General features: G+C 39.2%; 1 protein-coding gene and 1 long non-coding RNA gene across 3 annotated transcripts in view; one reads left to right on the forward strand and one right to left on the reverse strand.

The window, feature by feature from the left end:
- Positions 1–20,375, reverse strand: part of trpc4a (transient receptor potential cation channel, subfamily C, member 4a) — a 31,752-nt gene extending 11,377 nt beyond the window's left edge. The window contains exons 1-7 of one of the 2 annotated variants that reach the window (XM_082549115.1): positions 20,073–20,113; positions 19,723–19,772; positions 16,625–16,854; positions 15,500–15,718; positions 7,832–7,972; positions 6,210–6,386; positions 4,800–5,000 (exon numbers count right to left, since the gene is read on the reverse strand). In XM_082549115.1, the coding sequence (XP_082405241.1) occupies positions 4,800–5,000; positions 6,210–6,386; positions 7,832–7,972; positions 15,500–15,718; positions 16,625–16,783 (897 nt within the window). In that variant the 5' untranslated portion in view covers positions 16,784–16,854; positions 19,723–19,772; positions 20,073–20,113. Of the gene's footprint in view, positions 1–4,799; positions 5,001–6,209; positions 6,387–7,831; positions 7,973–15,499; positions 15,719–16,624; positions 16,855–19,722; positions 19,773–20,072 lie in introns of both variants that reach the window. The other variant, XM_082549116.1, reaches the window with a different exon arrangement.
- The window catches only part of LOC309715769, a 40,157-nt gene continuing 18,656 nt past the window's right edge, over positions 3,277–24,777 (forward strand). The window contains exon 1 of the long non-coding RNA XR_014279284.1: positions 3,277–3,388. This is a non-coding gene — a long non-coding RNA (uncharacterized lncRNA). The remainder of the gene's footprint in view (positions 3,389–24,777) is intronic.

Consider the following 24,777-nt stretch of genomic DNA (forward strand, 5'->3'; position numbering starts at 1 on the left):
GGAGCTTTCTCTTCAAACTGTTATAAATGGCCTTTTTAAACCCTGGGAGCACATCAGCGCACAGAGCCAAAAACACACACAGATGCGAGGATAAATGCACAAATGTAAACAAGCCTATTTGCACTTTACACAAATGAGAAACGTCCTTCATTTTGTTCAGCCGAGGGTCAAAAACAGACTTTTAATGACTCACATTCATAAACAGAAAGCACTATTTAAAAAAAAAAAAGTCTTCCATGCAGACTGAGTGTCGTGATTATTGTGAGAGTTTTAAAAGGTTTTCAGATCAGAAACCAGTGTTTCAAAGCACTGAGCAGAGATCGCACCACAGACAATGAACACTCTAACTGCTCTCTGCATGAACAAACAAGCTTTTCCAGCCCCAGTAAGTGTCCATTTAACCCTCAACACTTCACTGGGGGCAAAACTTTACGGATCATCTCTCGCAAACAAAAGGCATTTCCTATTAAGAACTCTGCTTATCTGTGTGCGTGTGTGCGCGCATAAATGTGCACTATACAGATGTGATTTTCTGATGTGAAGCAGCAGATGAAAATGTTTTTCAATGGCTGATTCATGCCATGTTTCCGTTTTCCAAACGAATGAGAAGTTTATTGAAGAAAAATCTCCCCAAATGAGGTTACAGTTTATTGAATATTGTCTTGCGCCTTAAATTCATGTAAAATCCTGTTTCATGTCTTTGCAAGATGACTCTGCCTCTTCTACACAACAAAAAGCACTACCTTCATAACTGCTGCATATACTCCTCAATCAAACAAGAAATCAGGCATAAAACAGAGTCCAAAATGAGTTAAAAATAACACAAAACACCTTACTGCTCAGTTTTTCCACATGATAGTTTTTCTATCATAGCAAAATGAAAAGAAATCTGTCAGCTCTGCTCTTTGGGCTAAAGTTGTAAGAAATAAATGTCTAAAATTACGGAAGAAAAGCTGATAGCTCATTCCCCAGACTGTCCTGTAATTATAAAACACAAATTTGTCTTTTTTCTGTGAATCCATTGTAAATAAAGAAATTTCTCTAGTAGATAGGAACATTTAATCATTTATCTGTTACTAAATTACTTTGACGTAGCATAAATGACTGTGGGGGTGGTCTTTATTAGCTGGAAAACCTGTAAAATATATGAAAAGGTAGTTAAAAGTCCAAAATTAATGCGATGCTTCACATTTTCCAAGGCCGCCCAGTCGGCCAAATTGGAGTCTTTGGTGGATCAATTGTGGCCCCCAGGGCTTATGTTTGACACCCCTGTTCCAAGAGAACAAAAAAGTAAGAGTGAAAGTATTAAATTTACTGAAATAGAAACTTTCCAGGCAGTTTTACAACAATAAGACTGCAAAGAGACAGCAACAAACTTCTTAATCAAATTACCACATGCTATAATAATTTCTCACAGACTGAGCATTTCCAATGACTTCATCTTGAAAGGATTCTTAACAACTCCAGGTGGCGAGGACATTTATCATTTGAAAAGGGCGACTGGGTGGATTGTTACTCTCATCCTTGACACTCTGCTCTCCATCAAAATGCTGGAGCGACTGAAAGCTGCTATAGATAGCCGATCCAAGAGAAGGGCACGTTGGGACTCGATAATTAAAACACTGCTGGGATGAGGAGATGCTAGGAGGCACAGTTGCGGCAAAAGCAGCGCGAGGCTTGTTTGTTTACAGTGTGTGCAGAGAAAGATTTACTGGCAACAGCAGAGGGGTTCGGTAAGATGACAGGGAACTGTCCATCATCATGTCCACCTGTGCACTCGCACGGCCCCAAACTGTCCTTCTGTGACTCAACATGCTCATCCGCCAGCCTGTTTGTTGATGCGCAACAACTGCATGGATGAAGGAGGAAAGAGCAGTGTCATAAAATGAGACTCCCCCAAAAGTGCATCATCTCTGACAGCCACGCAGGGCTCCCAGCTAAAGACAGCTGAATGAATTATTAGTCGCTCCTGGGAGGGATGCGTCTGCTTCTTCATCATTTCCTACCTCACCTTCATATGCAGCGTAACAATTCTGTTGTAGAAAATCGATTTAACCCCTTCTTCTTGCTTTTAGCCATCCCATAATTTAGCAAGTCACCGAAAAATCTCCTACATTCACCATCCCGACACTGGAAAGCGTGATCGGCTTTTGCATTAGCCTTTGGGTGTTACGATAGCTTTTAACACTAACAGGAACATTCATAACGACATGGACCTAACCGAAGGGGAGCGCCGCATTAATTAGAGACGAATGCTGAAGATTGAGCAGATGCAAAAATCCACAGATACACTTTACAAGAATTAAATCAACTTATTTGCATGTTTATTGTTTATGGCTCTACCCACCGGGGAAGGTTTTACATCCCAGTGGAAATAAAAGGATGAAATCAGCAGACCAGAAAACTGAATATTGTTTTGGAGTTACCACGTTTGGACCATTTCCACCACAATTATTTGCATCCATTTGAATTGCAATGCAGCGCCTACAAAGCTGCTAAATAAAAGATCCCAATTTACTCCCTAGGAAATTCAAATCTGGACTGTGAATGTAATCAGTGTTTATATGGCATGTTTACAGCTCCTTCAAAAGCAGTTGCTCTGTATTAGACTTTCCAGATCGTACAGGGAAGGTGGATACATGTAATTAACAGTTCATTGTCTTTTCCTTTACTTAAAACCAGTGTTGGTCAAGTTACTTGAAAAAAGTAATCAGTAACTAATTACTGATTACTTCCCCAAAATAGTAATCCCGTTACTTTACTGATTACTTATTTCCAAAAGTAATTAATTACTTAGTTACTTTTTAAAAACCCGATTTACAACCTGAAGAGGTGATAAAGTGATAGATCTTTCAGCCCAATTCTACTTTTTCTACATAATCCATCATACAAAATGTAATCAAATGGAAAAGTCTCTTTTTTTTAACTTGTTTTATCAGTTTTAATCTTTTAACTTTATGCATCAAGTAAAAATTTAATTATATGCAACATTCTCTGACTTGAATAAATTAGTTTAACATTGAAACCTATTTGCTACACATTCCAGCACATAAAATAAAATATTGTTTGTGTTTACACTCACTCTTTCAAATAGATGCAAGTAAAACACAGCAGAAAATAAATAAAGTCAAAGACTCAGCGGTCCTGTTGCTCTATTTTTACCTGTAAAGCAGGACTAGGGTAGGCGGAGGTTTACCCTGGTGCAGGTGTGCCGCGGTCAGTTGAAGAATCCGCGAGTTTCTCTGTGAGTTTCCCATTAGGTCGTTGCACACTCGGTGCTTCCTTGGAAGTTTAAGGGTTTTTTTTCGCTGTAAAAAGAAGTTTTCTTCCCAGGCACGATGGACGTTAATGTTTTTGTCACTTTTTATGGAATCAAACTCAAAGTAAGGTCAGTACTTCCACGCTTTAAACGCTGCACGCTCATACTCTCTCCCACAATCGATATATGATCCACTGTTGATCTGCACACAGCTGTTGTCACTAACGGCGCACTCGCTTACGTCACTGTCATGAGACATTCTCGCAAAAAATCACGGTTTTAGTAACGCAGTAACGCAGCGTTCCTACGGGAAAGTAACGGTAATCTAAATTACCGTTTTTGCAATAGTAATCCCTTACTTTACTTGTTACTTGAAAAAAGTAATCAGATTACAGTAACGCGTTACTGCCCATCTCTGCTTAAAACCGACCCTAACTCAAACCTAAACAATGAACATGAATGTTGAGCTAAATTTCTGACATGCTTTTTTAAGGGTATTAGCAAACATATTCAGTCTACAGCTACAATACAAACATGGATTTATTTATTAGATAGTTGCCTTGCAACTGTAATACTCTGGTTATTTAATCCGGGCATCTTCATTCCCATTTGTTATCTGTGTGAGCTGCCAAAGGGAAAACAGTTAAAAACCTTATAAGACCTTTGCACCTCATGTCATTAAACCCGAAGCTAATCTAACATAATTACAGCACTTCTCATCAGCTCACAGTGACACAGACGAGACCACGTTGGCTTGGTTCAGCAAAACTCTCACATTTGGCAGGTTGACATTTTATTACAAAAATCTAAAAAACAAAAACAGCTATACAATAGATCACGAAGAAAACACTGTTAAGCAATGTGACAGAAAGAAAAATAATACTAGTGGAAAACCTGCATGATTTCCTATTTTACACAGTTTGGAAGGCTACAGCTGTAATATTATAGTCTTATCTGACTCTCATTGGCCTTAAGGTAAAGGAGGGCACACTTGACTGAGATGCAGTGTTTGTGTGGGTGTGTGTGTGTCTGCAAAAGATCATTTTGTTGATATCTAACAGGATGACATTCTCTGCTTCCTTCCCCGTCCTGCAACCCCGGCAATGAAAAAACAAACAAGCAACCCATCTCATTGCCCATCTGGAATTTTACACATTACCATATGTCTGTGTATTAATGGTATAAATTAAACGTATGAAGGCCTGCCATATATCAAAATATGACACTCATGTCATACACCCACTTCGGTATTAGTATTTATTCAGAGGCTGAATATTACTATACTTTTCCCTGCTCCCTTATTTCCAACGGGTTGCCACAGCAGACGGCTTTTTACAAAAGATGCTCTTCCTGATGCAACCATCCGAATTATCTGGGCTGGGACCGGCACAGCAAGTTCGCCAGCTTGTGTCTCCTCCTGGTCTCAAACTGAGGCTCTTTCATGTTTAAGGTGAATGTGTTACCCACTACAGCATGGAGCCACATTACACATGCAATACAATGCAACCATTGCTGGATAATAATTTTACTTTGCACATACCTCTTTTTGGTGGTATTTGATAGCTAGCTTGAGTCTTGCCAGATCATTAGCGCCCTCCTCTTCCAATAAGCTGATATCATCTTTATAGTTGAGGATCATCTCCAGCTCTCTGGAGCTCCTTGTTTGGTCCAGGAGGTCTTTTGCAAACTGCTTACACTGCTGGGACAGCTCTTCATACTCAGATTTAAACTCATTCTCCACCTGGAAGCAAAAGGTGGAGTAGATTTAAAACAAACACTGTAGTGCTGAAGAGCAGGAGTACGTAAAATGTGAGTAAATATGTCAGGAAAAGCCTTGGGGATGTGAAACTCATTTTACATCATGGGACACATACAGATGATTTTGATCGTAAGTGGGCCAAACCAGCGAACCTCCCCTTTCTGTCAATGTAAACTCGTCTAACTTTGTGTTTAATCCCATTACTAAAAGAAAAAGAAGGGCAAGTTTAGCAGTACGTCTCAGTTTATCTACATAAAACTAATAGAGCTGTAGTAAATGAAAGAAATCTGTCCGCACAAATAAATACGTTTTTTAAATTACAGAAAAAGTTTCTTGTAGTTAACTGCCTGGACATACACACATTCACTGAAAATGTCCTTTTTTGCTCCTGTGGACCCTTTGTAAAAAAAAAAAAAAAAATTCTATATTAAATAGAGAAAAAAACAGGAACTTTCATGTGTTTAATGGTTATTGTTTATCTATTACTTAATAGTAATAGATAACTTTCTGCATCAGGAAATCTCTTACGTCTTGCTTATACACCTTTTATGGATCACCTCTATTAGCCATGCTCTCTTGGAGGAAAACAGTTGACCTATCTAACTAAAATGTCTGTAAATCGTAGAGCACATACATAGATAACAGCATTTTATTATATTTTAGCTGGAGATATCAATAATATATATATATATATATATATATATATATATATATATATATATATATATATATATATATATATATATATATATATATATATATATAAATATATTATATATATATTATGTATATATATATATATATATTATATATATATATACATATATTATATGTATATATATATATATAATGTTTGTCCTCTACCCCCCCCCCCACACACACACACACAACTTTTGCACTTGTCGAGGAGCGTGTCAGGTTACATTTCACTGTGTGTTATACTTGTATAACTATGCATGTGACAAATAAAGAACCTTGAACCTTGAACCTATTAAATATTAGATTCAACATAAGGGATTTATTTGAATTCTTATCTAATAAATTGAAAGGTCATTTTTTTGTTACACAGTCATATTATATAAAGTTTAAAAGGTTAATTAATATACATACTGTTGGTATTTCAGCTCCTCAGAATCAAATCTTACCAACTGATGCTCAAGCTCCACTATTAGCTGCCTCTCTTTCCCTCACCTTGCTGAGCTCCTGCAGCTCCCAGCTGAGCCTGAATGCGGTTAGGAAGGGGTCTTCGCTGGAGAGCGCAATTAGTGAGGGACTCGACAGTGCTTTGTAGATGTTGAGTCGTGAGCGCGAGTGCCGCAGGCTGTCCACATCCGAACTAGACACACACTCCACACAGTTGCAGCGCACCTGCAACATCAAACAAATTGTTGACGCATGGACACATTTTAATGAGGCTTCTCTGTGTTTAGCAATGGCTCATCTTCCAGTCTTGCAAATCAGCCGCTGTTCTGTCAAGGTATGATACTCAGACCTTCAAGGGACAACCTAACCTGTAGATGTATGTGCACATTTTTACATTTTATAGAAATACACCACCACATTGGATTTTAAATTAAACAAAGTGCATACTTTCAGCTTGGGTTTACCAATAGGATCACAGTAATAGTTCAGAAATTACAGCCATCTTTTTACACAGTGCCCCATTTTCAGATGCTTTGTCTTTAGTACTGAAAGGCATGCTCTGTTGGATAAATACCATGCAAATGACTTTGAAGAATCTCCCATTTATTTCTCTTGAGAAATGCTTGTTTTGCGTTTGTAGCACCCTTCGGGTCATTGCCCATTTGCACTGTAAAGCATCATCCCATCAGTTTTGCAGCATTTGGCTGAATCTGAGCAGAGAGCAAAGCCCTGTACACTTCATCACAATTCATCCTGTTACGTCTATCAGCAGTCATACAATCAATAAACACTAGTAAACTGGCTCCACTGGCAGCCATACATGGTCATGTCATAAAAATGACTGCACCATGTTTGACAGATGATGTTCCTGCTTCGGTTCAGGACCTGCTTCTCTCCTTCTTTATTCTCCTGTCTTCCCATCATTCTGGCACAAGTGAATCATAACTTTATCTCCTTTCAGAACTGTGCAGGCTTTCTTAAATTCTTTAGGAGAGGCTGTCTAACCTGGACTTGTTGTGTTTTTTAGACAGTGGTTTGCACCTTGTCTTAAAAACTCTATTTATCTCTGTCTTGATTGTTGACAGTGATTCTTGTGCCTCCTTAAGAGTATTTCTGACTTGGTTTGATGTTTTGAATTTGTTTTTCTTAACCATAATTCTCACTAATGCTGTCTTTTGGTGTTGTTAAGCTGGTCAGTGAACTCTTTCTTTTTAAGAATGTAACAGAGTGTTTATTTGGCCACACCAGCTAAAGTTTTATGATGCCTCTAATAGGTTTATTTTGTGTTTTCGGGTTAATGATAGCCTCTTTCACTCACATCAAGATCTCTGTGGACCTCATAGTGAGAATTCAAATTAAAACCTAATAAATTTAAGTTAATCTTGTTATCGAATCCATATATTTTATCTACTTACGTTTTCATGGAATAACCAGGAAACAGGCATCACCTGGTTATAAAACTGTTTATTACCCCAATGACTTCTGAGCCTCTGCAAATGGCTTTAATTACTTTTATGAAACCCTGCACTTCAAGCACATATTATGTTTGTTTTAGAATCCACTGTGGTGGTATACAGAAGAAAAAATCCATAATTTGTGTCTTTGAACCCACACTTTTATATGTGTAACTATGGTATCTTGCATAGAGATATTAGATATGGTTCACTCACCTCATGTGGCTGTGGCATAGACACACCTTTCTGCACCAGAAGCTTGATAATTTCATAGTTGTTGGTGTGTGCAGCAAGAATGATAGGAGTGATGTCAGGGGTGAAGTCAGAGAACTGCTTGTCCAGTAGGATCGGTGGAACCTTTGCAGGGAGATGAGAGAATGACAGCACATGTGAACAAAGCTGTCAAAGAAATACAATAGACGCTGACCTGCACAGTACCTGGGGCTTTTAGCTCCTGGAGGTAAAGATAGTTGAAATCCAAACAAGAAATTGTCCTCTTGGAAAAAGAAAAAATGCCTTACATATCAAGGCTAAGGGGCACCAGTAACAGCAAAGCGAGATGCATCAGCGTTTAACACATTTCAGAGGGAATTATGCTCAGAGAGAAACTCATTCTACCTATCCCTTGTCATGGTCCTGGGCCATGTGGGCCCAGTATTCTTAGTTTTCATGTATTTTTGTATTTTGTTCTTTATTTAGGCCATGCTTCCTGGGTTGATCTGTTACGTTGTTCCTTATGTGTTTTCCCTTCGTGACTCTTACCCCCTGTGTGCCCCTCTGTGTATTTATGAGCCCTCGTCTCTCTTTGTGCTTTATTCTATGTTTTCCCCAGCCCGTTATGTCTGCGTTCTCCCCGTGCTCTCTCTCCTCCTGTTTGAACCTCTGTGTACTTCCTGCTTTACTTTGCCCATCTCCCATCAGTGTTACGTTCACTCCTGCCGTGTCTTGTTATGATTATCAGTGTCACCTGTGTTCCCCGTGTGCATCCACTTCCCCTGATCTTCCCTCATGTGTATTTAGTCTCTGTGTTTCGTACAGTCTGTGTCGCGTCGTCTGTGTTCTCACCCCCATGTTTTCACGATCAGTCTTTTGTGATCATCTTCGTCTCAGAGTTCTCTTAGTTTGTCACAGTATTAGTTTTCCCAGTTTAGTTATAGTTTAGCCACGCTATCCCTGCTGTGTTTGTATTCCTGGTCTTCAGTCATATTAAAGGCTCGCTTTCTGTTAAACTCACTCCCGTCTACTCACTTGTGTACGCTCCTGGGTCCATTACACACACCACCGCACGACCTGCCTCTGCAGACCGTGACATCCCTCTTATCACCCACTCCAGCTAAGTCCTTTTTCAATTCCCATATCATTCAAGAGGGGGAATACAGGTGCGGGCAGCAGAGGAGTAAGCTGTGCCTTTTTAATTCTTTTAATTGAAGGCCTGTTATCTGATTCTGTGGTGAGGGAGAATGGGAGAAGAGAGAGAAGACAGCTCAAGAATGATTGGAGGGTAAACATGGAATAGGTAAGGACCTGCTTAGCAACTCAAGGCAGAATAATGGCAGATGGGACTATGACTTTCTGGTTTTACTGAAAGAGCTTTGCCAAGAATGCTAAAGAGACAAGCTTGAGAAGGCTTGGTCTAAACTTTAACAACACCGGGAAAATAGCAATGTAGTTGATATTTTACACCTTTTGAGTCTACAGACTGAGTTTTGTTTAAGCTGTCTTGCTGGTTCAATAAAACAAAAACAAAAAAACTGCATATATACAGAATTGCATAGGTAATTTAAATGCAGTTCATCCATGCCAACTCACAAGTGAGAAATTTGCCACACTGCCGAGCTAAGCTAATTAGCTTAAGATAAGGAGTTTATGCGTAGAAATGGTCTGTGGTGTATGGTAAATGTTAAATGTGACACTTACTATATATTGTGCCTTTCTGCCTCACTGATTCAGTCACACACATTCATACAGTGCTTGCCTTAGTCCATGCCTAAGCTCTTCTAGACAACATTCAGACACACACGGATACTCTGACGGATACATCAGGGGAAACTTGTCATTCATTACCTTGTCCAAGGATCACCTACCTGAGCCACAGCCACCCAGTGGCAAAAATGGTAGACCAGCATTATAAAATTTCATATAATTATGAGATTATAAAACCCACTTAAGTGGTAGTGACATTTAAAGTTATATCAACTTCTATTTATTTTTTTAAAACAGCATGTTACATTATAAACATTTTATATAAGATTAAGGTTTAGGGTTTTTCCTTGCTCAAAATGGGCCCATGGAGGGTATCACACTATTTGTAAGGTACTAAAAAATGATTCTATGATAGAAGAGTCCTGCATTATACAGAATTAATATAATATAAACCAGCAGTTATAGTGTCTTGGCTTTGCAGGGCAGTCGCAGCTACCTGAATTTAATTTATGTAAATTAAAATTACCTCAGAGTTATTACCTGCTCACTGTTTCTGCCAATCTAAACCCTTACAATCATAGTTAATTATATACTCAGTGTTTTTCCATTAAAACAGCAAAGGGCACTGTATGATAGTCTAACAAAACTCCTCATTTAAATCATGCCCTATAGATATATCTGCATTTTTCCCATTAGTTCTGATGTATTTTGATCTGTATGTGCTAACACTGACATACACTCAGGCGCCACTTTATTGGAAGCACCTTGCTTGTACTTGCTTGTATCTTTGTGGCACAGACCCAACAAGGTGCTGGAAACATTTCTCAGAGATCTTGGTCCATATTGGCAGCTGCTGCAGATTTGTCAGCTGCACCTGCACAAAGTCCCGTTCTGCCATATCCCAAAGGTGCTCTGTTGGATTGTAATCTGGTGACAGCGGAGAACAGCGAGTACTTCGAGCACAGGGAGCTCACTGTCACATCCAGGAAACCACTTTGAGGTGATTTGTGTTTTACGACCAAGTGTGTTAACACTGATGTCGTAACGCAATGGATATGGTCAGCAACAAAACTCAGGTAAGCTGTTGTGTTTAAACAATGCTCAGGTGGCCCAAAGTGTGCCGAAAAAATATACCCCTCCCACACATTTATACCACCACCACTAACTAAGCCAGGTTGGAGCCATGCTTTGATGTCTTTTGCACCAAATTCTGCCTCTATCTGGGTTTAACATTCTATCAAATGTTAAAAAAGACATTTTCACCCATAGAAAAACCACTCACTGGATATTTTCTTTTTTCAGGCCGTTCTCTTTAAACCCTAGAGATGGCAGTGTGGGAAAATCCCAGTAGATTATCACTTGAAATACCAGCCAGTGTGGCACAAACAACAATGCCATATTCAAAGTCACTTAGATCATTTTTTTTCCCATTCTGATGCTCTATTTGGACTTCAGCAGCCTGCAGTGACCATGTCTATATGCCTAAATGCACGGGGCTGCTGCCATGTAGTTGGCTGATTACATATTCATGTTTAAAAACAGCTGAACACCTATATTTTAAAAAGATTTCTTTCTATCAAAAATACGTACACAAAAAAGAAAGTAAAAAAAGACCTAGACTCTTTGGTATTTGCAAAGCTAAATAAAGCTATTAAATCCTAAAAGACCAACTATAGGCATGACAGTATAAGTCACAGTTAAGACATGATGTGAGATGTTTTAAAAATATTTCACTTGCAAGCAGCCAAGCAGAAACAGAAATAGTAAGCCTTTGTCACCACTGCTCACTGAGGAACAAAGCATGAAGAATTGTTCTCCAGGGGTTTTGGTTCATTTTCTCCAAAATGTTTCATCATTCATATAGCATCCAAAAATCATTATATCACACAGGGACACTAATTACTTGGGTAGCTTACTCTCAGAGCAGTCACAGTGCAGCAGCAAGTCTAAAGCGTGGCACAGAGCCATGTCTAAGAGTCGCCACATTTCGCAGAGGTGGGTGATCTAATAAGCTACAGTATATATATTCTGTTCTCCATGTGGGAAGAGGTGGGACATCAAATAATCTACATCAAACAGCCTTGGCCTGTGCCCAAGCAAACTGATATATGTGAAACTATGGTAATTGCGGAGAAAGGAAAATAAAAAGCCCACTCTTCTGAGTAACACATATTTGTTACTCATAGGGAATCCACCATAAGCATATTGATTAAAAATACAACAATGGCATCTGCAGCAGCAGCAGAGTGTGCGGTTACTTTTGTTTTTACCGTGCTCTATTTTGAGCCTCCCTGCTGGTTTTCTACTGCCACCCGACATCATCACAAATGTTTAGATAGAACTGGTGTAAAAATGGGACACCGGGCGGTTTTTGAATTACACTGCGGAAAATAAGCTCAAGTCTCAGATTCAAGCGAGCATGAATGCATTTACTCCGCATCGTGCTCTGTGTTATGTAGGAAGGAGAAGGATTTCCTTCCATAAGCGCCCTTATATCGAAAGGCTGACGGAAAAAGACAAAGATGAAAAAAAAATAAAATAAAATAAAAACAAAACTCAAAACCACCCGAAGGTCATGCAACTGAGAAGCTGTGTGAAATCCATTGTTTGCCATTGACAGATGCATATCTGCTCTCAGAGGATAATACATGGAGCTATTTAAAAAGCTGATAACCATGCGGTCCTCAGCAGAAAACAAATAAGCCAAAACACTTGTGAGATTATTACAAACATGTCATTCAGACGGCTTAAAATAGAGAGACAAATATACACAATTCCAGCCAAGCGCAAAATGAATCTTGGTATTAATAAATCTCAGAGAAGACACTGGCAACAAATACGATGTGCTTTTTCCAAAGAGTTTTTTAATATAATCAATGAGCTTCTATTGGAGTGATATGGTGGCACTAGAGTGATCTGTTTTCACAGCCTACTCAGTGGATGGGAAAAAGCACTATCTTACAAAGGCAGTAAGATAAAGTGTTCCACCTGATTAATGTCACAGCTGAGCAGTTCAGACTGGAAATTTCATCCATTTGACAAACAATCCCAATCTCTCTCTTTGAGCTCACGCTGCCTTTCCCTGCTTATTATTTTCCCCTTTCCTTCCATTTTTCAACAATTGTTCAACTTAATTTTAACTTGAGCTTACTTCATTTATTAAAATTCTTATTGCAACAGGTTTAGAACAGGAGGAACATCTCTCCATCATTACTGCTCACAGGGAGAGGAAAAGAAGGACGTATGTGTGCATGTGAAAGCACACAGAGCAGTAAGTCAACAGAAACTAAAGCTCTACAAATTTTGTTCCTGTTCATTACTATAAGTGGAGTATTAATGAATAGCGGTCCACAAACTAATGTGAAACCTTCCTAGAGTAAATAAGAGCAAACCTAAATTAAACAGTGTATTTTCTCTGAGTGAACTCAGTGCTCATTAAACCTCTCTCTCTGTAAGACTTGTTCCTTTTCCAAAACACAGAAGGCTTATGAAGCAGCTTTTTGGAGTGTCAGCTTTTGTTGTTGCCAGCAATACTGGGTCAGTTAATCTGGATGGTCTAAAAAGCTCCAGGCAACTGCATTCAGTTTATAAGCTATACAGTGAGTAGCAGTACTTTACTGGGACTGGCAATCACACTTTATCATTCAGTCACGAAAATCCCTGAGCTGCTGAATGTTGTTTTTAGATTTAAAACTAAAGTATCCAGAAATCCTTTACTGCCATTGGGTAGAAATTCAATAACAACCTTATATGTATCTATACGTAGTGTAATTCAAGCGGTTGGAGAGGAAGCTACTTCTGCACATACTCTTTGCTCCACCACTATTATTTAGAAACTCTTGAGTGTGGTGGGAGACTCTAGCCAATCACAGGGTTTTCAGAGAGAGCGCTTTCCGTACTATGTATGCAAATCCATACAGACTTTCTTCCCAATAGTACAGGAAAGGTTAACAACCCTGTATTTAAAATAACTGCACACAATATGGAACAAGGAAGATGGACTTAAATTATCATTCATAATGATCATCCATCTACCGTATTTTTTGGACTATAAAGCACACTTAAAATCCTTTAATTTTCTCAAAAATTGACAGTGCGCCTTACGTATGAATTCTGGTTGCGCTTACTGAGCTCGAACTAATTTTATGTGGTACACGGCGCTCAAAAATCTGCCAAAAATGTTTTGGTATGATTTTGGTAAGCTACGAAGCCACACCGATCTGGGGTCTGGGTCCAAACTCTGCTTCCAGTCCCAAAGTCAAACGAACACTGCGGCATCATTGAGAGTTAAAAACTGTCTAAATTCTTTCATCTTTAATAAAATGATCAATGTTGCTGCTTTACCCGGTGTAACAATTAAGGTTAAAATCCAGAACTTAAATTTAACGGAGTTAGATGTAAGCAGGAAGTTAGCTCGCTAGTTTCCACCTAAATATGATATAGCATGTTCTGACTGAGAGATTTCTGGAAAAAAAATAAAACGTACAGCTCTGCTATCACTTCCAATGAAGACAGAAAACTAAACAGCAGTGACTTTTGTAGGGTTACTAAAGTTGGACTAGCTGGTATATAATGATGTGCTATGTGATCGCTAGCAACACAGCTATGTTAGCGTAACATAAACACAGTGAAGCTGGAGGATGATCGCTAACTTTTTACCACTCGATAAGTTAGTGTGAGGGTTCCTGATGGTTAGGGACAAATGCAATCGCATGGCAGGATGCTGTAAACCGACCAAACTTCAGTTAGGAGAACAACTGAGATAATCCATCCAAAATATGAGGTTAGTCATTATTATACTGCAACAACATGGGAATAGAGCAGGTGCGAGAGAATTCAACATTAATGAATCAATGGTATGGAAGTGGAGGAAGCTAGAAGAATGAGTTGAGTAAAGTTTGACTTATCTGACTGTTTTGCTTCACTTAATGGACCTTATAATCCAGTGCGCCTTATGTTCCGAAAAATACAGTACCATACTGAAAACAGGACTGCTAACTTAGTCAGTTTGCATGTGGTGTCAATTAGAATACAACGCCGTTTAGGACCATTATTTGTCTTATTGCTCTACCATGCTGTGCTTAGGAATGATTTCTTGCCAGTGGCAAGACTCTGATTTACCTTTGAACATCTCTATTTGACACTGAAAGAAAACGTTTCAAAATTCTGTGTTTGCAGGACGTTTCCCTCTTTTATCTAACCATATTCATAGTGACTGGATAGGTTTTGTTGATGAAGGTTAAATGTTTGAATTGAATGTTGCAAATATTTAAGCCTTCTGCAAACGGCATCCAAACAATCAGGCACAGCTGTGTCTAATTCAATTTAATGTTGATGCAGCTCACAGTATCAAAAGTGCTCTTTTAGTGGGAGGGCCTGAGGGTGGAGAGAGTAGAGGGCAAAGGGAGGATGAGAGCTGCACCTGTATATTCCGGCTCTTTTTGCCATTTGCAGCTTTAAGGTGGGAATACTTTGGAAGTAATGCTCTAAACATAAAGAGTAAAGGATTTTTTAAAAAATGTTAATCATTCATTAATGCAGGCATTCAGCTTACGATAAATGATAAAGGCGGTGCATTTATTAAATGGTACACTGTACTAGCCAGGAGAATGTTATTATGTTGGCTACAAATGAAACTGGCACAGGTCCTGGCACACAAATGGATTAAACACTGCACTTAAAAACAGCAAAAAAAAAAAAACAACCCAAAAAACAAAACTCAAAATTAAAAAATGCAATTAACTACTAAAAGGACAGAAACATAAAACAATTCGTTGGAAAAGCAAAAAAAACAAAAAAAAGCTAATAACTTGGAGAGAAAATAAATGTCAACTATTGTTTCCCTGCTAGCATGTCTCCAACCTGGACAGCCGAGAACAGTCTCGGCAGAGAGGCGCTTGTGGCTCTTGTAAATTTATGTTAATATGCAACTCTTTCCACTTTCCTCAGTCCCTTCCTCACCTGCATGCCACCACTCGGCTTCTTGTGATTTAGCAGTAGCTCCACAGCTCCCACCACTTCCTTGCGAATTGCATGCAGCAGGGCGTCACCGACATACACGTTGAAGCTCAGCAAGAGTTCGATGATTTCCAGGTTCTCGTTCTCAATGGCGATCAGCAGAGCTGTGCGGCCGAGAGGGTCGATGCAATTGATGTTGATCTTGAAGTAGATCTCAGCCTCCTGCCAAAATAAAGTGATTGAAAGCCAGAGTTTGTTTCAAGACATACTCTGGGACTCTGGGGTTCAGATTATGGAGGAAGACACACAGGGAATGAACATTTTTGAAAGGAACTGTAAACTCTTCGCACCTTTTGTAACTGAACAAGCTACTAAAAGTTTGTAGTTTTTCCTCTGAATCTGGAGGAGTGGAGTGGGAGTGAGTTTACCAGATCTCTGTAGCTCACTCTTTTGTATCTGCATTTGAAGCTAGCAGCACAAGACTAAGCTCGCCACTACTGATGGCATAACACAACTCAATATCAGTTGAACTGTTGGCAGTCACGTTGAATTGTGGGGAATGTAGGAATAAGAGTACCCCATGTTTCTGCTGCATTGATTTTACACTTTATACTTTTCTTTTTTAACTTACTGTTTTGTAAGTAGCTTTCTGTCATTAGCTGCCTACACACGCAATATTTTAAGAAATATCACAACAAAAAGGAAGTTGTAAGAATGCAGATGTCCCTTCTTAATCTCTATATGGACAAGCCAAGCGGGCAAACTATCACAAATTGTTATTGTGGATCGTGATGTCATTTGTCACTATATTGCTAGATGACATGTCCTGATATATTACAATTTTCAGCCTCTCCGTTGCTACGGGACTACAAAGCAGCTGCTCCCTGCCAACACTTTGTCTCTGCTACTGGTTTCTATAAAGAGCCTGCGTATTATTTGAAATGCATAGCAATTATTGTGACTTTGCATCCTGCCCATGAATCTTCCAATCTCTTCCACGTCAATCAAATTACATTAACGCTTTAATATTGAGCCATTCCCTCATCCATAATTTTGAGCTTGATGCATCTGCATTAATTCGTCCCTTTATCAGTCAGTTTCTCCATTCCTCCACCCAAACACACACACCTCAAGCGCTTGCTTGACACTCGCATAGTCCCCTTTCTCGACGGCTCCAAGGTAGGCTTTCTCTAAAGGTGACAGCTCCGACTCGGCCCGCACAATTCTCAACGGGATTCGGTCCCGGTATGAGGAGCTGTCAGTCCGCCGGTAGTAGAGCTGTGACATCTCTCTAAGCTTCAGCTGACCAGCACCCTGTTAACACTGCTACAGCTGCTGCTGGGCTGGCGGGGTTCACACTAGAGAGGATAGAGACAAAGCTGTAGAATAAGCTTGTTGTTGGTTTTTGCATAACAAGTAGGAAAAGAAGGAAAAGAGAGGACAGCGGATACACATGCAGAGCAGAAAGGGCTGTAATACTGAGATGAAGCTACAGTAGTAGTTGACCCCTCTCCATTTATTACATGCGCTACATGATCTAATTAAGAACTGCCTGTTTATAAGCGTTTTCCTACAAACTGTGCAAGAATTACGGTTGAATAAAAGGTCATTTTAAATGTAATATAAATAATGAAGAAATATAATATAAGATGACAAGTAGACAAGTGGAATAAGACAGTCAGGAGTCAGCTGTCATCGGGTGAGAGGTGGAGAACAGTCTAGACAGATGTCGAGCTCAACACATGATAAACCATTTAAATATTATGGTTTTATTTGGAAATAAAGAAAAAATTGCCTTTTATTGTTCTTGTAGCATTTAGTAAGTTTCAAATGCTCAGAATCTAACGCCAGGCAATGTTTACATGCTGGCAAAAATCAAGGATAAAAATGTTTAAGTTGTGAGGTAGGAAAGAAATCAAAAACACCTCCACTGCATTGTTTTCCTCTGGTGTCCTGTTAGAGAGCTCTAATATAAAGCAGAAAGATCAAGCGTAGACATGACAGCGGCTGCTCCTGCTGAACATGTTTCACAAACAGCCATCACGATACACAGCACACACTGCAGGAAATACTTGCAGCTGCACTGGATGGTACGATTCATTAAATCTCAAGTTTCTAACTGCTTTATGTAATGTGCTTAATCATTACTAGTTGACTGACACGTTGCATCTTCTCAAATAATATGCACTTTGTTTTATTTCCTCTGGTCCCTGGTTTCTTCACAATCTAAAACATCTCTAAATATATTGTAACATTGAAATACTGAATGTAGATAAAAAGATGAGATAATATTGTTTAAATCATGTGAAAAGCAGCTTTAGTACAATGCTTCTGTCACAAACCCATTTTAAAATTCAAAACTGGAGCAACCATAATAATGACTGAAAACTAGCATCTGTGCGGATGTGTCGACTGTCACCTCTGAACATATGTCCAAGATATTCTGACAGCCCTCTGAGAATTTAAAACTGAAATGAGCAAAGCAGACAAGAACACAGAAAGTGCTGGAGATGAGGGCGAAATATAAACCAGGTGAGTCAAAAACAACATTAAGTGGAAAACGTTGCACAGTCGTAAACATAACAAAAAACAAGAGGTTCAAGTAGTTAGTGCCTAAAGGCTCCCCTCTCTCTCTTCCCACCATCTCAGGACAACTCATTACTGCATCTATCTGAAAAATAATGATTGGACCCGCAGCAGCTAATTAGTTTATGAGAACAAGCCGAAATGCAGCGATTTCTTTAATAAATATGAGTAAAAATATTCATGCTGTGCCCATAGTCCCACATCCTAAAATAGCACATTTAAAGGCACAGTTCAAAACTTTTGATGCTATCATTATTGGCTCTTTTACTGATATGAGAACATGGTAGGTTTGGATATAGTTTGTTTCCCCTGTGTTTCCTGTCTTTCTGAGTTAATCTGCTTCAAGTGGTCAAGTCCTTCTCTCATAATCATCAGTGTGATATCAATCTTCTAGCATTAGCCACAGTTAAAAGGAGGATAAGGGTACTTTGTAAAACACTGTAACAAAGATTTAATTTAAATAAACAAGCTGTGTGATTGGTTATGCTTTCAGTTTTAGGTGTGAGAACTTTTTTTTCAGTCTGCTGTTAAGAATTCAGATGTTGAACATGATTGATCATCTATAGGAGCAGAGAATGTTTAAGATTGAGGGTAAAAGTATTAAAAGTGGATAATATTAAAGGAAAACAATATTTTCCTTTGATCCTGCCTGGACCTGCATTTTGATGGCAGCACTTCATACCTCATCTGAGATCCTTAGTTTGATTTTACAGAGACCAGTTTACCTGTATAAGTAATTGCATGCAACTGTCAACATAAGGAGTCTGTTTAGCAGAAAACTAAACTCTGCTTTCAGTACAACAAGTGGTTTACGATAAAAACAAGTAGCAAAGGACAAGCCAAACAAAACAATGTATATCTGTGTTTAAAAAAACAAAATTATAATTTAATTTTGCTCAAAAACAACACAGTAAGTTACGTCATCGGGGTTCTCTGTGACCTAACTATATTGGTTTGCATTTGTTTGCCAAAATATTATAATGTTTTAGACAAGAGTGTGTTTTAGTGTTTATCTGACACACAGATTAGATCAGGCTACATATTGCAATGTGAGGGTTATGTTATATTTTCTGGTGCTTGCTTGAACCTGCGACAGAAATTGCTTCAAAAGACAGCCGCTATTAAGGGAAGCTGCCAACCAAGCAGAAACACTACAAAAGGTACGGCCTGCTCATAGCTCTGTGTGCAAATACTGAAACGCACACGCAGGCGCCCACGCTCAGTAGCGCACGAGCCAATACACACAACCACGCACGCACACGCGCGCGCACATACAGAGGTAGCCTTTCTGTGCACTGGCTCTCTTCCCCTAATGAGTTTGCCGAATTCAATTCATTACTTGGAAATGGGAAATCTCAGCTGTTTGATTACACGGTGCAGCAGCGCACCAACGCCACGGCAGGGAATCTTTTATTCTGAAAGTTGTAGTTCTCAAGCAGCATCGAATGGATTTCCAACAGACCATGCAGCATATTTAAAGCCCATCCTGCGCTTACAGTACGAGTGAAAACAATCATTAAACTGCCACGGTTTTAATTTTTTATCAGAAACCTTCCGAGGGTAACATGCCTTACTCTTGTCTGCTGAAGAGCCTTATATAGTCAAAGATCAGTAGTAGTACACAGAAGCAAATGACAAACCTTTGGGATGATGGACATTGGAACTTCGCTCAGGGAGCTCAGTGGTCTTCCTGTGGAAAACAGCATGAAAATAATTCGCCTCAACTTCTTGGAATTTGTATCCCCATAAATGTAGAAACAGCAGTGTTAAAATCCCGCTTGTTAGTGTTAGAGATGTCAGCGCGTCTTTTTCCTGTTGTTGTTTTTTTTTTTTAGTGTAGTACGCATTCTTCCTTCTCGTTTTTTGGATACTTCTTAGCACTCCTCCTGAGAATCCACATTTGGTCAGGTTTAATCACGATTTCCATTCCGTCTTTTAAGGAGGAGGTGCGGGAAAAAACGCAGACCGGCTCACACCGCATTAAACTCACCGCGCAACAAATTCTGGAGACGAAAATAGGCAACAACAACCAAGTTCCCTCGGTGGATTACACCTGGTTTTTCAACGCCTCCAGTTTTCCCCAGGGTGTACATCCACCAGTGTTCTTATCCACCTGTTGGAGGTGATTGAGCGAAAAGCAGCGCCTCCAGAAATAAACGCAGAGCAGCCAGATGCCTGGCAGGCGGTCTGCGGAATAATGCTGCTGCAGACGGGTTGTGCGCACTTGGAGACGCATCGAACACAGTGGCACTGCAAGAGGAAAGGGAGAAAAAAAAACATCTTAGCAAGCAAGTCAGCCAGGCGTTTAGTCTCACTTCCACTGAATGAAAGTTACACTTGACAAACTACATGATTCCACCTTCACATTCAGCTGCTTATCCAATGAGTTGTGGGAATTTTATTAGCATCAAAAGCCAGGAAAATTCACTAAAAATCACATAAATATCAATCCGGATTACTTATATTCGGAATTCAACTCAAATTGATGTAGAGAAAAGAGACATATGTAGAATATTCACCGGACTCACTTACTATTTGAATGTTTAAGAATTGGAATTACTAGAATAACTCTTTGAGATTTATCACCTAATCAGGCTTAAACCAGGTTCACTGTGTTTTACTGATTTGTTTATGTCAGTTATACTATGGATGCCTATAGGAAGAGAATTGACTCAGGCAGCTCACATCCCTTCTGTCTTAATTATCAGTGACCTGGACAAACTTCAGGTCCTTGGATTTGGCACTAAACAGTTCACCAGGCCTTCTTCAAACACAGTTCCTCTCTCCCTCCCTGATTTACACATTTGGCTGTGTTGTAAATTCTTCTTAAAAGTGTGTAACGTTGTTGAAAGTTTAAACAGTCATGTTCAAAGAGTCTCCCGGCCAGTCTTTGTGTTTTGCTGTGTGAGAGTTTATGTTGGCAGAAAATGTATTTAAACTGCAGGTCCGGTCACAATGAAATGTCACCGGGGACACTCATTTGGCTACAGAGAGCGTTTGATTATTCACTGTTTGCTTCTGCCAGGACGGATACACTGGATCCACACTTTGTTTGTGCGGACTGGATACAAGAAAGATATATGGGCTTTGACCGCTTATCCATCTTCCTTTGTACTCTGCTCTTGCTCATTCACAGCTAGTCAACGTAATCATTCAGAAATACTGGACGGTATATTCACTGTAACAACACACAGTGGATTACCAGTAATAGCTCGATAGGGTCTTTGTTTCATGCATGCTTACAAATACATGTCAACTTAGTCTTCAAAGAAAAAAAAGAAAGAATCTCCCCTTCTCTATTTGCACTTTCGGCATCCTCTTGAGAAATTTCTTAATTAAAATTAATTTAATGCGTCATGTCTCTGCTGCTAATTTCTTTGATGTACTCTGTGGAGTCAGATTAAATGACTATACCCTTGAGGCTGCAGGGTTCCCTGCTCTCACCCTGAATCCCACATGTAGGCTACTTTAAAGCAACTCTCTGTCTCCCTCGACTCAGCCTTTTTTTAAAATCTGGTTCATTCATAATTATTACGATCTATCACCAGAACAAGGAACGCTTGCTTTTAAAGCACGATCACCTGCAGTTTTACAGCCCAATGAATTTGAATTAGTCACCTGAAAGTGATTTAGGAACATACATCCAAAGCAGCTGAGTGCTGATCCAGAAAAGAAGGTAGTTAATTGAATTACACATTCAAAATCAACGTGGAATATTTTATTTTTACTGCTCAATCAAAGACATGGAATTTAAAGTCAGTCATTGCAATCTGCTATAGTAGTAATACTCTTAGACATAACATTTGTGTATTTGAATAAGCATTTTTTTAAGAAGGTGTGAGGCAGATTTGGTTGTGTGTAGAGCACGTTAAAATACCTCTCCTACACAGCATTTGTGTGGCCGACTGGTCAGAAAACATGAAATGTTTTTGATTCTAAAAATAGCCCTGAGGTTAATTCTGCTCCCATAAAAGGCCTTTTAAAGGGGATTGATTGGAACAGACTTTTAAACAACATGTAATGCGATGTGGAGAGGGGTAGAAAACCAGCAGAAGATTCCTCCTGCCTCTTAAATCGTTTTAAGCTGCCTAGTGACACTATAGACATTTCGCTGTAATGAAGGCAACGCTTCTTACACTGGTTGATTGAATTTTGCCTCAAGGCGAAACACAGTATGGCTTCAGTAGCAGAGGGATTCAAAAGCAGGGGGCTTCTTTTCTGTTTTTGTTCAAGAGATGCTTGCTAATGGTGAATTACCCTTATCAGAAATGCGGTGTTGCTTTACTTGTTAATACAAACGCTCGAGCATACTGAAGAGTGGGCACAGAGCTGTTGGTTTGAACTGCTCTGCTGCTGCAGCACATTTTGTGCTTTTGGTGTGTGTGTTTTTCTGTCCTCTTAGATTTTTGCAGTAACTTATCACAATGAAAACTTTTGTAGTTGGCCATTTATGAATAAGCAGGACTGTAGTACAGTCGAGACGGTTCGATTTTTCTGGTCACGGTGAGAGATTAGGCAGGAGAATGTGTGGCAGGTAGTTTCTGTAGCTACAAAGCAAACAGGCACCGTCTTTGTCTGTGAAATGTAACATGGCTCCTATTCCAGTATGAGCATCCAGTTGGCAGTGCCAGCTCCCTTTGCAGCATCCCCTCTGTCCGTCTGTCTCCTCCCCCTCTTTCTTGTTCATATCACTCCCTCACACTCTCACACAGCCGCAGGTTAGACCCATGTTTCCTCTTCACCTCCTCTGCCAGCCTTTAGCTGAGTCGAGCCTTACTGCATAAAGTAACTTAAAGGTTTTCATAACCCCTCTTTTCCTCTGCTTGCATCCGTGGGAGTTGAGCTATATTTTGTATCAGTTGTTCAGGGAGTTCCCTGAGGTAAGAGTGGCCATCCAAGCTGTTTGATTCATCATTACGCTCATGCTCTCTGAGAGGTTACTGGGTAATTAAAATTGATCTGTCTCAGTTGTCCCTGGAGATGCGTTGAGGCCGAGCCCCCCCACCCCGGATCCCCAACACGCACAGTTCATATTTGTTACAGTCAGCAAAAATTATAGAAAAGAAGAAGATTGTCTCAGCAACGCACAGTGAAGGATTGTAATTTGCTTTTTTATTTCCTCATATTGGCTAGGCACTGTCGTAGGTGGAAAACTACAATGGATTTTATTTCCTATCCCTTCACTTTTGCATAAGATAAACGAGTCGCCTTAAAAATTCTCTTATATAAAACTAATCTGCTCTGCAGAATACCTTTTGTCCAAGTAATTCCTGCTTGGATTGTGCTTTTCTAAAATCACGTTATCATGTAAGAATTGATCTTATTTTTTTCAGGGGCACTTTATAAAGAAAGCCTGGTGAATGACTGTCCTCACAGCTCAGGATGTGTGCTAAAAACACTGCAAAGAAGGAAGCTTGCCTTACTTAATTTTATAGTTTAAAATTGTCTTACAAATTTTTAATGGCTAAATATCACATGATAGACTAAGCTTATTTGTAAACTAGAAAGTACTTTTGGCTGCTCTCTTATTTCCTGAAGGGTTGCCTCAGCGGACGCATCTGCATACTCGATTTGGCACTGATTTTACACTGGATGTCCTTCCTGATGTGACCCTCCAATTTATCCCGGCTTGTGATCCCCCTCTGGCTGGGTTTGTGCCTCCCCGTAGTTTTGAACCAACTTTAACTAAATGCATAATATGCCTTTGCTTTTTGGTTAGATTGTTGAGAGCTTAAACCTGTAAGTGGAGGTTGGTGTGCATTTGTTGAGAATAAGATTAAAATAGAATTTGTCATTAGTTTCATGTGCAAACACACCATTAAATATGAAGCAATCATGCACATATCCCCAGAGTAATGGTATTGTCTTCTTATATACAAATACAGTGCAATTAGTAGAGATGGCACGATACCACTTTTTTATGTCCGATACCGATACCGATATCATAAATTTGGATATCTGCCGATACCGATATGAATCCGATATAGTGTTTTTTAATCAACAAAACTGTTTTTTAAAATATCTTGCTGCATTTTGCAAGTCTGCAAGTTCATACTCAAGTTTAAAACAACAACTACACTAAAGCTATTCTGTTATACCTGTATACAAAAAAAATATTTCATAGTTCAGCAATACTGATCAATCTAATAAACTTAGACCTACACCATCCTCCCTATTCTGGTATTTTAAAGAGTACTTAGCGTAAATATTAAGCAACCTAACTAATAGGGTTCCAACTCCCAGCAACAACAAAAATAAATAAATAAAAAATAGGGAACCACCCCTCACGCTCCACCTCATGATGCTTAATCAACGTAATCAACCTTAATTTGATGCAGTGTGAAAAAAAATGCACAGAAATCAATTATTTTTCAAGAAATATTAAATAGATTCAACATCTTTCTTCAACAAAATTGCAGACTGCACAGATGGTACCTTCCCAAAGGAAAATGTACTAAAGCTTACTAGGGTATATATATTAGACTTAATAGTCACTATATACAGTAATTGACTTCTATTCATTTTACATCAAATTAAAACTTTGGGTGTCAGATAATTATTTATTAAAAGCTAGACATTTTAAATGAGAAAAAGAAAGAAAAGTATGTCTTTGTGCCCCCTTTTCCCAGTTAATGCCCTATCGGCCCCCCTGGCTAAACTTTGCTAGATCCGCCCCTGCACAGTTACCAGCCGTC

The sequence above is a fragment of the Aulonocara stuartgranti genome, assembly GCF_965226115.1.
Source record: "Aulonocara stuartgranti genome assembly, chromosome: 10".
Taxonomy (NCBI): domain Eukaryota; kingdom Metazoa; phylum Chordata; class Actinopteri; order Cichliformes; family Cichlidae; genus Aulonocara; species Aulonocara stuartgranti.